General features: G+C 42.4%; 1 protein-coding gene across 5 annotated transcripts in view; it reads right to left on the reverse strand.

Moving 5' to 3' along the window:
* Nucleotides 1–16,025, reverse strand: part of pard3aa (par-3 family cell polarity regulator alpha, a) — an 858,224-nt gene that overhangs the window by 226,220 nt on the left and 615,979 nt on the right. For all 5 annotated transcript variants that reach the window (XM_043690628.2, XM_043690626.2, XM_043690630.2 and 2 more), the window contains exon 16: nucleotides 10,948–11,131. In XM_043690628.2, coding sequence (XP_043546563.2) covers nucleotides 10,948–11,131 — 184 coding nt within the window. The remainder of the gene's footprint in view (nucleotides 1–10,947; nucleotides 11,132–16,025) is intronic.

A 16,025-nucleotide genomic window follows, 5' to 3' on the forward strand; every position in this document is an offset into this window, starting at 1 on the left:
GACCTGCTGCGCTTTTCCAGCAACACATTTCCAGCTGTTCCAGGATTTTGACCCAATGGAAGTAAAAGAACTTTTAAAAAATGTATTCATGGGATGTGGACATCATTGGCTGGGTCAATATTTATTTCCTATTCTTAATTGCTGTGCAGAGGGCAATAGTGAGCTGTTGTCTTGTTGTGTAAGAGGCCCTTCACAATGTTGCTATGAAGCGAAGTCTAAGACTTTGACTCAGCGACAGTGAAACAATGGAGAGAGTGTTCCGCATCAGGATGCTGTGTGGCCTGGAAGGGAACTTGTAGGTAATGATGGCTCCACGCAACTCCTCCCATTGTCCTTCTAGGCGGCAACAATCATGGGTTTAGAAGACGCACTTGAAGTTGCACATGAGATCTGGGTGTCATTGGCTGGGCCAGTACTTATTGCATCCTTAATTGCCCAGAGGGCAATTACAAGTCAACCACTTTGCTGGAGTCACATGAAGGGCAGATTGAGCAAGAATGGCAAATCTCCTTCCCCAAAGGACATGTGTGAACGAGATGGGTTTTTAATGACAATTGACAATGATATCATGGTCACCATGGGGCTACTTTTTTTTTTAATCCAGGTAATTACTGAATTCAAATATCATCAACTGCTCTGTGGGATTCGAATGATTAAGATTCTAGATTACTATACCAGTGACATTAAGATTACACCATCACCTCCCCTTGAGTGCTACTGTGCATTGGTGGTGAAGGGAATGAATGATGGAACTGGGGAATGGGGTTTCAGTCGAGTGCGCTGCCTTGATCTGGATGTTATTAAGTGTTACTCTCATCCAAACATATTCCTGAATTGATATCTTAAAATGGAGGACAGACATTGGAAAACAGGAGACAAATTACTTGCAGCAGAATTCCTAGCCTCTGAGCTGCTGCTGTGGCCATAGTGTTTATAAGGCTGGTCCAATTCATTTTCTGGTCAATAATAGCACCCGATAGCGGAGGATTTAGTGATGATAATGCAATTGAATGTCAACGGATTTCTCTTGCTGGAGACTTGTATGGCATGAATCTTATTTGCCACTTTAAACCCAAACCTCGATCTTTTCGAGGTCATACTGCATATAAACACAGACAACTTCAGTATCTGACATGTCACGAATGTTATTGCATATTTTGCAATCATCAATGAACATCCCTATTTCTATCCTTATGATGGATAGATGAGATTAATGAAATAGTTGAAGATGGCTGGGTATTGATATCGTTCCAAATTTACAGGTGATGGTGCTTGCATTGGCTTGTTCTTTAATATGGTAGAGGTTATTATTTTGGAAGACACTACTGAGCGAGGCTTCTTGAACTGATGAAATGCATTTTGCAAACGCTTCAAGCTGCATACACTGTACACCACTGGTGAAGGCAGTGTATATTTAACATTGTGGATGGCATTTCAATCTAATGGGCTACTTGGTCCTGAATTGTACTAAAGACAACAAATGCTGGTAATCACAGGGAGGTCAGACAACATCCATAAAAAGAGAGCAAGGTAATGTCGAGTCTAGGAGGTTGAACAGTTCATCCACTTTACCAACACCTTCCACCCCGACCTCAAATTCACCTGGACCATCTCAGATTCCTCCCTCCCCTGCCTAGACCTTTCCATTTCTATCTCGGGCGACCGAATCAACACGGCCATTTACTATAAACTGACCGACTCCCACAGCTACCGAGACTACACCTCCTCCCACCCTGCCCCCTGTAAAAACGCCATCCCATATTCCCAATTCCTTCATCTCCGCCGCATCTGCTCCCAGGAGGACCAGTTCCAATACCGAACAACCTAGATGGCCTCCTTCTTCAAAGACCGCAATTTCCCCCCAGACATGACCGACGATGTCCTCCACCACATCTCCTCCACTTCCCGCTCTTCCGCCCTTGAGCCCCGCCCCTTCAATCACCACCAGGACAGAACCCCACTGGTCCTCACCTACCACCCCACCAACCTCCATTTACAGCATATCATCCGCTGTCATTTCCGCCACCTCCAAATGGACCCCACCACCAGGGATATATTTCCCTCCCCTCCTCCATCAGCGTTCCGAAAAGACCACTCCCTCCGTGACTCCCTCGTCAGGTCCACACCCCCCACCAACCCAACCTCCACTTCCGGCACCTTCCCCTGCAACTGCAAGAAATGCAAAACTTGTGCCCACACCTCCCCCCTTACTTCCCTCCAAGGCCCCAAGGGATCCTTTCATATCCACCACAAATTCACCTGTGCCTCCACACACATCATTTATTGCATCCGCTGCACCCGATGTGGCCTCCTCTTTATTGGCGAGACAGGCCGCCTACTTGCGGAACGTTTCAGAGAACACCTCTGAGACACCTGCACCAACCAACCCAACCACCCCGTGGCTCAACACTTCAACTCCCCCTCCCACTCCACCAAGGACATGCAGGTCCTTGGAATCCTCCATCGCCAGACCATAGCAACACGACGGTTGGAGGAAGAGCGCCTCATCTTCTGCCTAGGAACCCTCCAACCACAAGGGTTGAACTCAGATTTCTCCAGTTTCCTCATTTCCCCTTCCCCCACCTTGTCTCAGTCAAAGCCCTCAAACTCAGCACCGCCTTCCTAACCTGCAATCTTCTTCCTGACCTCTCCGCCGCCACCCCGACTTCGGCCAATCACCCTCACCTTGACCTCCTTCCACCTATCGGATTTCCAACGCCCCTCCCCCAAGTCCCTCCTCCCTACCTTTTATCTTAGCCTGCTGGACACATTTTCCTCATTCCTGAAGAAGGGATCATGCCCGAAACGTAGATTCTCCTGCTCCTTGGATGCTGCCTGACCTGCTGCGCTTTTCCAGCAACACATTTTCAGCTCTAATGTCGAGTCTAGATGACTCTTCATTAGAGCTGAAGTAAAGTGTGGAGGGGTCAGCACTTATGCTCTAGTTTTGGGGGTAATGGGAGCAAGGTGCCAGTGAAGAAAAGATTGTAACAGTTCAGCTTAAGTCTGTATGCAAGTGGGACCTTGACCATCCTTTAGCCAGTCATTTTAGCACAGCACCCTGCTGGCATGCACACAACGCTGTCCTTGGCATGATGTAGTGTTCCAATGAATCACAGTGCAAACTGGAGGAACAACATCTCATTTTCTGACTAGACACTTTACAGCCCTCTGGACTTAATATTGAGTTCAACACCTTTAAATTGTAAACCATTTCTTTCCTTTCTTCCAACTTATTATCATGTCCTCTCCTCCCCCCATCCCACTTCCTGTCCTTTCAAGTCTGGCAAGAGACACACCATTGTTCTGCCATTCTCACATTCAGATCACTTAAACTGAACTATCAATATTTCTTCACCAGCACCCTACTCCCACTATCCCAAGCGACCACAACCTCCCTCCCCAAACTACAGCATAAATGCTGCCCACTCCACACTTTACTTCAGCTCTGATGAAGGGTCATCTAGACTCAAAATGTTAGCTTGCTCTCCCTCCATGGATGCTATCCGACCCGCTGTGATCTCCAAAATTTGTTGCCTTCAGTATAGATTCCAGTCATTTCTTCCTACACTTGTCCTGAATTGTGTTCATTTTCTTCAGTGTTGGTGCTGCACTCATACACGCAAATGGGGAGTGCTCCATCACACCCCTAAGCTGTGCACTGTAAATGCTCGAAAGGTTTTGGGGAATCAGATGGGGAGTTATTCATCATATTATTTCCCAGCCTCGGACTTGTACTTGTGGCCACAACATTTATTTAACTAGTCCAGTTCAGTTTCTCCTTAATGGTAACCCACAGAATGTTTAGTTTGGCTAATTCAACATTAGTCATGCTATTGAACATCAAGGGCAAATGGTCATTCCTCGGCACTTGTACAGCTTGAATGTTTCTTGCCACATATCAGTCTAAGCCCAATTATCCAGATCTTGCGATAGACATGGACTGCTTCAGGATCTGAGTTATGAAGGTACTGAACACTGTGAAACATCATGAAACATCCTAATTTCTGACTTTCTGATGGTCAGATATCATTGATAAAGCAGATGAAGATAGTTGGACTGAGGACACTGCCTTGAGGAGCTTCTGCAAACTTGTCTCCAGTATTGCTCAAACACAGGGATAGTCCTCCCTTACTCTTCAACTTTGTCAGAGCTCTTTGACGCCAGTCAAACTTGGCCAAACATTGCCCTGACACTGCATTGGGAAGGTTGTTTTAACACTGCCTTTAACACTGGAGCTGGAATGATACTCCAGAGAATTCCTTTCACGAACGATCAGCAAGACTTTATACAGAATTTTTCATCAACAAATAAAATTAGGTGAGAAGACAGATAATTTGGCTGATTGCAAATGCAATGTGGAGGAGGGAGGACTTTATGTTTGCATCAGCAACTGATTGAAAATTGTGCAAAATTCTCCACATTCAATTGATATCATAAATTCACATCCCAGCACCGCAAGAAACAGCAGATGTTTTATCCAGTCATCATTCCCTTCATCACAAGAACAGAACATCCCTTGTTGTGAAGGGAGACTCCTAAAGAATAACATAAATTTCTGGAGAAACTCAGCAGGTCTGGCAGCATCTGTAGAGAGAAGAATCAACGCTTCGAGTTCAATGACTCTTCATCAGAAATTTCAGTTCTGATGTGGGGTCACTAACTCCAACTATTGATTCTGTCCTTCTCTCCATCAATGCTGCCAGACCTGAGTTTTACCAGCAATTTCGTTCGTTTTCAGATCCCCAGCTCCTTACTTCAGTCTTGGAAAGAATGGTTGTTTCCAGGCAAAATACTAGTTACAGTTTTAATGCATAAAACATTGTATTAAAAGTAAGTAGGTAGATAAATGCACCAAAATATCCATTTATTACATTTACTCCTAAGAATTATAGATTGGTAAAGCAGACAATGCTTGCCTGTTGAATGATACTGTGAGCTGAGGATGGAAAAATATAAAAATGAAAATGATTATGGTTTCATGCTAAACATAACAGACATGTAATAGAAAATTTGCTTTCAATAATATGCACTAAACAGATTCATCCTTAAGTGGACGAGACAGGATTTGCAGCCATTGCTTCATGAGCAGCACAGCAGAAACCTCTCAAGCTTTGGTAGCAAATTCATCAAGTGATCAGCAGTTAGTCTGCTGTTGAGCATAGGATTTATTCTGAGCATTTACTGTCAATAGCAATAGTGACCTAGGAAAGATTGCAATAGAATAAGCTAACCAATGAATTTGGTTATAAACTAGTTCTTAACAGTTGCACACATTAGAATAAATATAGATCTTAGCCATTATTCCATCAACTATCTCTTGTATTTTGTTTTATTTACTCAAGGGAGGTGGCTGTCCCTGGCTGATACAGCATCTATTGCCTATCCCTAGATACCCTTCAGAAGAGGTAGTGAGCTCCCTTCTCAAACTGCTGCAGTCCACGTTTTATATTCTGAAGGCATTTAGTTCGCTGGTAGGCTACCTCACTGTGGAAGGTATAATAAAAGCACATCAATCAATCAATCCAGGTGTGTACATGCAACTTTCAACAGCAAGTACTGGATATTAATCAGGTACAGGAATCTTGGTTGTTCGAATTTGGAAGAGGGGGAAAAAATTTAGTTATTAATTAAGCATTTTAATTATCCTTCCAATACTTTTTGCTGCTATAGTATGGTTAACATTACAGATGACCAATACCATATCTCCCATAGATCAAAAGGGCAAGTTTGCTAAGGAATCATGCTCATACATGCTTAGAAGACAAAAAGCCAGTATGATTTTTTTTAAGCATTTACTTTCTGAAACAGATCACACAAGATAGTTTCAGAATAAATCTATGAAACTCAATACCAGACAATGATCACCTCCAATAAGAGTCAATTAACTCACTGACATTCAATGGCATTACCATCACTGAATCCCCCATTGTCAATATCCTGGAGGTTACCTTTGACCAGAAACTCAATGTGCCATATAAATACAGTGGCTACAAGAGCAGGTCACAGGGAATCTCCAAAGCCTACCCATCTACAAGGCACAAGTCAGGAGTGCAATTTACTTGAATACAATGGGTAACACCTTTACACTGTTTGAGAAGAACTTGTTGATTTGTTTCCCTATCAGCGATGTTGCTTCAGAGAATGCACCAATTAAGTGATGACTGACAGTTAACTGCTAAATTTTGTTTAAATTGATTCTATTGGTCATAGCATTGCCCTGGGAAATGAAGCAGAAAATTGCTGTCACATATTTTACTTCTGTCAGTTATAACAGAAGTAAGTTTTTTTTTATTAGGGAAGGACGCTAATGCATTATGTTCATCCAGACAGCTGGTGCAGACATGATGGGCTGTTTGTTAAAATGTAGAAGACTAACAATGCTGATCACACATGTTCTTCGTATCTGCAAAGAACAGGGATCCTGTGCATACTAAGAGCTTGACTGAAAATCTTGAATTGTTACCAATGCACACTTTTTACAAATGTCTATTTGCAGAATCATATCTAAAATTGGGCACTGTTCTGAGGTTGCGAGCACAGGCTTGTTGGATAAAGTTGGTAGCTTGCCTGTTAATGGGACAGTGGTTTTTACATGTTAGCAAATCATCTTTTGATTGGATTGTCAGTGACAACCATCACTTGTGTTGTACCTGAAACTGGTTGAAACTTTATTGCTGGAACAGCACAGCAGGTCAGGCAGCATCCAGGGAACAGGAGATTCGACGTTTCGGGCACAGGCCCTTCTTCAGGAATTCCTGAAGAAGGGTCTGTGCTCGAAACGTCGAATCTCCTGTTCCCTGGATGCTGCCTGACCTGCTGTGCTGTTCCAGCAATAAAGTTTCAACTTTGAGCTCCAGCATCTGCAGACCTCACTTTCTCCTGTTCCTGAAACTGACGTGCAACGTGAAACTGACAACTAATTTATCAACCAACTTAAGATTGTCAGTTGGGCTCATTGTCTGGTGTACCTGCATTTATTGGATGCTGTATAACACAGCATTTTCTTTGCCAAATGACACACTCAAATCTGATTTCAACTGTGCAAAAGAGGCAACAGCCATTTTCTGGTTCATTCCATAGGGCAACTGAACAGAGTTCACCTACCAGGCTTAAACTTAACAAAGCTTTGTAATTTAACAAAGCTTTGTAATTAACGGCCAGTCAGCACCTAAATGGTATATTCTTCACAGCAGCACCCCTAGCAATCATCTACTTGCCAACCAATCAGTATGCTCTTTTCATGAGATGGCAACATGTTGATCCCCATTATTTTGATATTCTTGCAAATTGTCCTGATAGTGCAAGATTAAAAGCTTCGACAAACCATACATTTGTTTCAGTATGCTCAATGATTGGCGAAAAGAGACACCACAGGACTGTTGCAAGAATCAGTGTCTTCAAAAGAAAAGGGAGACAGAAAACTACCAATCAATTTATTTTGTTAAAGTTTATAACAGTAAGAAAAAAGTCTACAAGAACACCAACAAGTTTCATCAAGAAGATTTGTGAATATGAATACAAAGAACAAAACTGAATGTGTTAACAATTGCTGATTAATTCACACTCCAAGAAAACCACTACAGCACTTGATGATCATCTCTTCATGCTCTCTATATTTTTGCAACAATACTTGTAAGAGTGTACTATACCAGTAATACTTGTTTCATACTGGGACTTATACAAATTGAGGTTGTGCTCAAAACACCATCTAAGTTGTCAAGCTTTAGGATGTGAAGCTTATTTATTCTTTAGTGAGGTGACATGCCTCTGTGAATGCAGCAGAGCTGAAGTGTTTCAAAAATCATTTCCAAGCCAACAATACAAGCATAGTGCCTTATAATGAGATCTGTTGGTACTGACACACTTAAGCTTACGACCAAGCATTTTTAACTCAAGGAAAATAAAGGTTTCTTTACTATATTACACAGCAGGTTCTTGAGAAATGTAAATAAGTCTAAACCCTCTGAAGACTTTCATCTTTTAACCTTCATTAATTGAAGATACAGTTTGTGCATTATGCATGCAACATTTCAGCAATCACATTAACATTCTACCATCCATTGTACAAATACTACCCGGTCAGATCAAATGGCCATTCTAGACACCAAATAATGCTTGTAACATTAAAATAAAAATGATTACACAAGCATCAAAAAGTAAATGTGCCATTTTTTGATTTGAATTACTAATCAATGAAGCTTTGTCTGAACTCCAGGGCTTTGAATTATTCAAATGTATTAGATCCAAAAGGCATACTTTGCCATGGCTTATGAAATTATTATTGATGCAACAAAATTAATGATTTCAGGAGCTGATGGTATTGTTCAGGCTCCGAATAAGCATTCTAGGTAGTCCTGATTTTCTTCAACTTATCTTCAATTCATTCCCTTGTCCAATTTATTCTAGCTCTTACATGTACATCTACTTGTGGTTTAAGAAAGTGAAGTGTTGAAAGCATCTAAGTGCTAACCCTGATGCAGGTTATCCCTTGCCTGCTGGTTTCGAGTGCAACAAATGAACAAGTCAGCACAGGAGGTACCTATCCAGTGTGCTACAGTACTACAGCAGTGCATCAATATGTTTTGTTGTAACCACCAGCTGGGTCTTCATTTGGCAAAGGAGAGATATTTAGAATTTGGAAAAAAATAACATTGCTTGTTGAACTATCTGACATATTAGAATAGATTAGATTAGATTATTGTTCAAGGAGATATCCAAAGGGAGATTTATTTATCCATGCTGAGACATTTCACGATATACATTTCAACTGGAAATCTAATTATCTGGAAAACTAAATGGATGTCATTCCAATAGAATCCTGATGAAAGAAATGAAACGTTTGGGTGACTCGGCATTGACCATGGCACCAGAAATAGCAACAACACATGCAGCCCAAAAGCCCTTGCAAAGTCTCATCTGCAGGCTTGCACCAAAACTGGGAGAATTGTTCCATAGGCCAGTCATGTAACATTGTCGATCAAGTATGATTTTATGTAAATGACAATGCCTCAGACAACACATTACCATTCCTGGACAAGCCCTGTCCTACCAACAGAACAGACCGACCAGAAGTGGCAGCACAGTAGTATGCAATTGACTGGTAGTTGCCTTGGAAATGCACAATATTCACTCTGAACAGCAGAAGGTCTCAAGGCATCAGGTTAAAAATGGGCAGGGAAACTGCCTGTTGATTTCCATGTACCGCCCACCCTTGATTGATGAACCAGTGTTCTGCCACGTTGATTATCACTTGGACAGCGAACCAAAGGTAGCTAGAGCATGGAATATTGTCTGGATGGGGGATTTCAATCTCCAACACCAAGAGGGGCTGGACAGCACTGCTACAGAGTTGGCTGAGTCCTAAAGCACAGAGCTGCTAGATTGAGCCTGATGCAGGTGGTGAGAGAACCAACAAGGAAAAACCCAGGACTACTTCCATGCCAACCAGTGTATGCAGGAGACAGTAGACAGGGCTAAGTGATCCCACAACAGTGGGACAGGCCTAAGTTCTGCAGTCGTGCCCCAGTCAGTCATGAATGGTGGAGGTAGCTCCACAAATATTTCCATTCTTGAAGATGAGGTAGCCTCAAAGTATCAGTATAAAAGACAAGGTTGAACCGTTTGTCAGCATCTCCAACCAGAGGCGCTGATGGGTGACCTTTCTTGGCCTCCTCACGAACACACTAGCATCACAGATGCCAGACTTCAGTCAATGCATTCAATTCACATGATATTCAGAAATGATAGAAGTATCTGGTTACTGCAAAACTATGGGTCCTGATTTAATTCTGGCAGTAGAACTGAAGATCGTGTTTCATATCTAGCTATACCTCCAGCCAAGCTGTTCCAGTACAATTACAATGCTAAGATCTAGCTTGCACTATGGAAAATTACTCAGCTACAGGTACAGGTAGAAGATCTTTTATCCGAAATTCGCGGGACCAGCTGTTTTTCGGAATTCGGAATTATTCAGTTTTCAGAATAAGTGAGTTTAATGGTGACATTTTTAAAAATCTTGCCAGCGGAGCAAACTTTGAAAGAAGAATGTGCTTGGCCACGTCCCCCCAATGTCGCATCTGAGTGACACGCATCGAGTGGGTGTCGACTTGGGGGCGTTCACAGAGAAACCCTAGGCCTATCGGTGCTTGGCCACACCTCCCCCCACGTCACATCTGAGTGACACGCAGCAAGCGGGTGTCAACTTGGGTTAACTGCTCGCCAAACAACCTTGTTAATGAGAAAAAAACGTCATATTTCGAAACTTTTCGGTTTTTGGATGTTTGGATAAAAGATCTTCTTCCTGTATTTTAATAATTTTGTTCAGACATCTCATGATACTCTCCAGATCAGGTAGGACCTGAACCCAGGTCTTCATGCCCAGAAGTAGGGACACGACCGCAGTACCACAATAGTCCCCACAATGTTTCTGTCTATCACCCCATCCACATCAGGCAGAACAAATCCAACCCAGCCAACTGCTGTCCAATCAATCTCGAAGCGATAAAAGCAGTTGTTGACACTGATATCAAACAGCACTCAACTCAACAATAAACAGCTCAGTGACATGCAGTTTGGTGTGCACTGGACCAAATTAGCTCATGAACGCATTACAGGTTTGGTGTATACACAGACAAAAGAACTGAACTCAAGAATGAAGTGAGGATTACGCATTGGGGGTGAGAGAATGGATAGGAAGAAACAAAACTATCATAGTTATTAATAAAATAGCACAATTTTTGATTTTTTTAATAGAATCCCTACAGTATGGATGCAGGCCATGCGGCCTATTGAGTTCACACCAACGCTCCAAAGAACATACCACCCCAATCTGCTGCCCCCCATCTACATATCTCTGCATTTCCCATGGCTAATCCATTTTCTAACGTAATCTTCACAAGCTATCAGTAACAACAGTTTGAAAAAGTGGTGTGAGAAAACACTTACCCATCGGTTTTATCTTTATCAGGTTCTTTCACCCACAGACCAGAAGTTACAGAATTTATTTCTTGATGATAATCCACAGATGGCTGGTTGGGTAGTCGAGGAAGATTGCCAGGTGGTCTGTCATCTTCAATAATAACAGTGTCATCCTGGGTCATGTTCACCGTCGGAGACATATGGTAGTTACCTGTTCATAGAAACGATGATTTAACTCAAAAAACATCACAGTAGTAATGTGATGATCAGCACTCACTTCATGCTGCATTACAATCAAAATTACAAATACCTTCAAAAGATGCAAACATTTCACATTTCAATCCTCTCTTGCAGCAGGTTTCAGATGTTATAAAATCCCATGTCCAAGTTGCTGATCAGAATAAATATTACCAGTTTTAACTTTGAATCCCATTTGTTCACATAAATAAAGAAAATACGTTTTCTTTCACTGAATGAATTCATAATTACCTTGCTCAGCTGGATAACATGAATGTATTAATGAAAGGAAGGTCTGGACCACTCTTTTTGATCTTAGCTGCACTACTAGGAGAGCTATGCAAAAGCAGCAGGACACCATTCCACTGGGTAAGACAGAGAAGAACAAGCAAGCTAATAAGTGGGTAGCTTGTGGGTAGGTTGTGAGGGGGTGCGGGGCACAGAAGTGAAGTTGAGCACCCAAGCCAAACTATTGCCATATTCCCTCCTAGTAGCACTAGATCAATAGCAGCACTGCCAGGCATCCAGAACAAGGTTGTTTGCACCATGAAAGTTTGTGGGTGGAGAGAGGCAACAGGAAGAGGATTAATCAGAAAGCAATTACTGACTGGATATACTATAGAGGCATTTTTCTTTTACAAGGAGGAGACAGGCCTCATACATCTTAAGAATTAAGGAAGAGAATAAACTCTGTTATCTGCAGACCACAGTATTTTTAGAACATGTAATAATTTTAAAACATGTTATTAAAATTTAGCAACTCAAAAGGTGAGCTTTTCTAAGCCCTATAATGGCAGGGATGGCAAAACACGGCATCACATGGCTGAGTAAAACATTCCATCATACGCAAATGTGTTGACTCAAACCTGCTCCACCATTCAATAGAATATTGGCTGACAGAACATAGAACAATACGCACAGTACAGGCCATTCAACCCTTGATGTTGTGTTGACCTCCTCGAAGATCAAACTAACCTACATACCCTTAATTTTACTATCATCCATGTACTCATCCAAGAGTCACTTAAATGTCCCTAATGTATCTGACTCTACTACCACTGCTGGCAGTGCATTCCACACACACACCACTCTGTAATAAAGAACCTACCTCTGTCATCTCCCCTATACTTTCCTCAAAATTATGGCCCCTCGTGACAGCCATTTCTGCCCTGGGAAATGGGATTCTGGCTATCTGCTCTACCTCTGCCTCTCATCATCATGTACAGCTCTATCAAGTCACCTCTCATATTTCTTTGCTCCAATGAGAAAAGCCCTAGCACTCTCAACCTTTCTTCATAAGACAAGCCCTCCAGTCCACACAGCATCCTGGTAAATCTCCTCAGCACCCTCTCTAAAGCTTCCACATCCTTGCCATAATGAGGTGCGCAGAACCAAACACAATATTGCAAACTCAATCCCTCTGCTAATGAAAGCCAAGACACCATACGCATTCTTAACAACCCCATCAACTTGGGTGGCAACTTTGAGGGAATCTACGGACCCCAAGATCCCTCTATTCCTCCCCACTGCCAAGCATCCTGCCTTTAACCCTGTAATCTGCATTTAAATTTGACCTTCCAAAATGAATCACTTCACTTTTCCAGGGTGAACTCCATCTGCCACTTTTCAGCCCAGTTTTGCATCCTATCAATGTCCCATTGCAACCTACATCAGCACTCCACGCTATCTACAACTCCACCAACCATTGTGTCATTTGCAAACTTACTAACACACACTTCCACTTCCTCATCCAAGTCACTTATAAAAATCACAAAAAGCCGAGGTTCCAGAACAGGTCCCTTGGAACACCACTGGTCACCAAGCTCCAGGCTGAATACTTTCCATCTACTACCACCCTCTGTCTTCTATGGGCTTCATTGGATAGGCATATGGATGAGAATGGAATAAGTTAAGTTAGATGGACTTCAGATTGGTTTTACAGGGTGGCGCAACATCAGGGGCGAAGGACCTGTATGTGCTGTAATGTTCTATGTTCTAGATTCCCTGATCAGTGGAAACAAGCTCTCAGCATTTACCTTTCATAGTGTTTTATGTTTCAATGAGATCACATTTTCATTCTTCTCAACTGCAAAATAACATAGGCCCAATTTACTAAGTTTCTCATCTTAGAGGAACTCTTATTCTTATGGACCAAGTTGTTGAAATTTGCTGCACCACTTACTTTCTCTTTCATGTGAGGTGGGTGTCACTATTGAGACCAGCACTTGTTGCACATCCTTAATTTCACTTGAACTGAATAACTAGTTAGACTATTTCATTGGGCATTCTGGAGGTGAATGTAGGCAAGACCAAGTAAGAAAGGCAGTCCTTCCCTCCAGATATTAGTGAACCAGATGGTTTTTCATGACGATTGATGTCTTTAATGGCTACCATCACGGCGACAACTTTTAAACAGAAGATTTATTCATTCAATTTAAATTCCACCAGCTGTTGTGGTGAGATTTGAAACATTGTCCCAAGGGCATGGCTATTCACAATACACATCAGTCTTGAGCAGGGAATGATGACATGAAACTGGGCGTGAGTTTGAAGAGTGTGAAAGATGTCCAGAGTACTTCAGGGTGATTTGGACAAGTTAAGAGAGCGGGAAAACACATTGCAGATGCAGTATAATGTGGGCAAATGTGAAGTTGTCCATTTCAGTTGAAACAACACGAGGGTGGAGTAGGATTTAGATGGTGATAGATTGGGAAAGGTTGATGCATAAAGAGACATGGTGTCCTTGGGCATCAATTATTAAATGCAAGCCTTCAGTTGGTGCAAGCAGTTAAGAACAAACACTCACTCAGAGGATAGTGCATCAGTGAAATTCTCCATCACAGAAAGCTGTGGAGACCAATTCATTGGATATAGTTAAGCAAGAGTCAATGGGTATGGGGAGAGGACGAAAGTATCATGTTCAGACAGAAGATCGGCCATGATCACGTTGAACGATGGGATGGGCTCAATGGGCCGAATGGCTTAGTCCTACTTCTATGTCTGCTTCAGCTTCGGCCACTAAATTACAAATCTTATGGCATTACCACTCAGCCATCATCTTCCCTTCAATGCAAATACATCATTTCTTAATTATGAAGCCCAAAAATGTACACAGTACTCAATATGTGCTCTCACAAAAGCTCTGTACCACTGGAACTGGACTTCTTTATTCTTACACTCCAATTCCCTTTCAATAAAGATTAATATACCATTTGCCAACCCAACTGCTTGCTGAACTTGCACAATAACAACTTGTGGTATTCATACAAGTACATCCTTTACATGCCTCACACTTCTCAACAAAAAATCTATGCCGAACATTTGTCCTAGCTTAAGCACCCATCCATGTACCTATCCAATTGCCGCTTAAAGGTCACTAAAGATTCTGACTCTACCACTCCCACAGGCAGCGCATTCCATGCCCCCACCACTCTCTGGGTAAAGAACCCACCCCTGACATCTCCCCTATACCTTCCACCCTTTACCTTAAATTTATGTCCCCTTGTAACACTCTGTTGTACCCGGGGAAAAAGTTTCTGACTGTCTACTCTATCTATTCCTCTGGTCATCTTATAAAGCTCTATCAAGTCACCCCTCATCCTTTGCCGTTCCAACGAGAAAAGGCCTAGCACTCTCAACCTATCCTTGTACGACCTATTCTCCATTCCAGGCAACATCCTGGTAAATCTTCTCTGCAACCTCTCCAAAGCTTCCACATCTTTCCTGAAGTGAGGCGACCAGAACTGCACACAGTACTCCAAATGTGGCCTAACCAAAGTCCTGTACAGTTGCAACATCACTTCACGACTCTTGAATTCAATCCCTCTGTTAATGAACGCTAATACACCATAGGCCTTCTTACAAGCTCTATCCACCTGAGTGGCAACTTTCAAAGACCTATGAACATTGTCCATATTTACTGACCCACCCTTCGACTCCCTCATCCGAGTCATTAATAAAAATTACGAACAGCAGAGGACCCAGAACTGATCCCTGCAGAACTCCACTTGTAACTGGGCTCCAGGCTGAATATTTACCATCTACCACCACTCTCTGACTTCGACCGGTTAGCCAGTTTTCTATCCAATTGGCCAAATTTCCCTCTATCCCATGCCTCCTGACTTTCCGCATAAGCCTACCATGGGGAACCTTATCAAATGCCTTACTAAAATCCATGTATACTACATCCACTGCTCTACCCTCATCCACATGCTTGGTCACCTCCTCAAAGAATTCAATCAGACTTGTAAGGCAAGACCTACCCTTCACAAATCCGTGCTGGCTGTCCCTAATCAAGCAGTGCCTTTCCAGATACTCATAAATCCTATCCCTCAGTACCCTTTCCATTACTTTACCTACCACCGAAGTAAGACTAACTGGCCTGTAATTCCCGGGGTTATCCCTATTCCCTTTTTTGAACAGGGGCACAACATTCGCCACTCTCCAGTCCCCTGGTACCACCCCCGTTGACAGTGAAGATGAAAAGATCATTGCCAACGGTACTGCATTGAACTCCATCTGCCATCGTGTGGCCTATTCACTTAACTCATCTGTATCTTGTTGCAGACTACGTGTTCTCTCCACAAAAGAATCCTATTTAGAGACACCCTAATGAGTCCCAGCTCAGGATTGCTTTAAGGTTAACATGCAGGTTCAGTTGGCAGTTAGGAAGGCACACGCAATGTTTGCATTCATTTCAAGGCGGCTAGAATACAAAAGCAGGGATGTACTATTGAGGCTATATAAGGCTCTGATCAAACAATTTCTGGAATTTTGTGAGCAGTTTTGCACCTGAATCTAAGAAAATATGTGCTTGCCTTGGAAGGGATTCAGAGGACATTTATGAAAATGATGGCGGGGGTGCCGGG

This window comes from Chiloscyllium plagiosum, unplaced genomic scaffold, assembly GCF_037043375.1.
Source record: "Chiloscyllium plagiosum isolate Xiang-an unplaced genomic scaffold, Cpla_swu_hap1 HiC_scaffold_5, whole genome shotgun sequence".
NCBI classification, from domain to species: Eukaryota; Metazoa; Chordata; class Chondrichthyes; order Orectolobiformes; family Hemiscylliidae; genus Chiloscyllium; species Chiloscyllium plagiosum.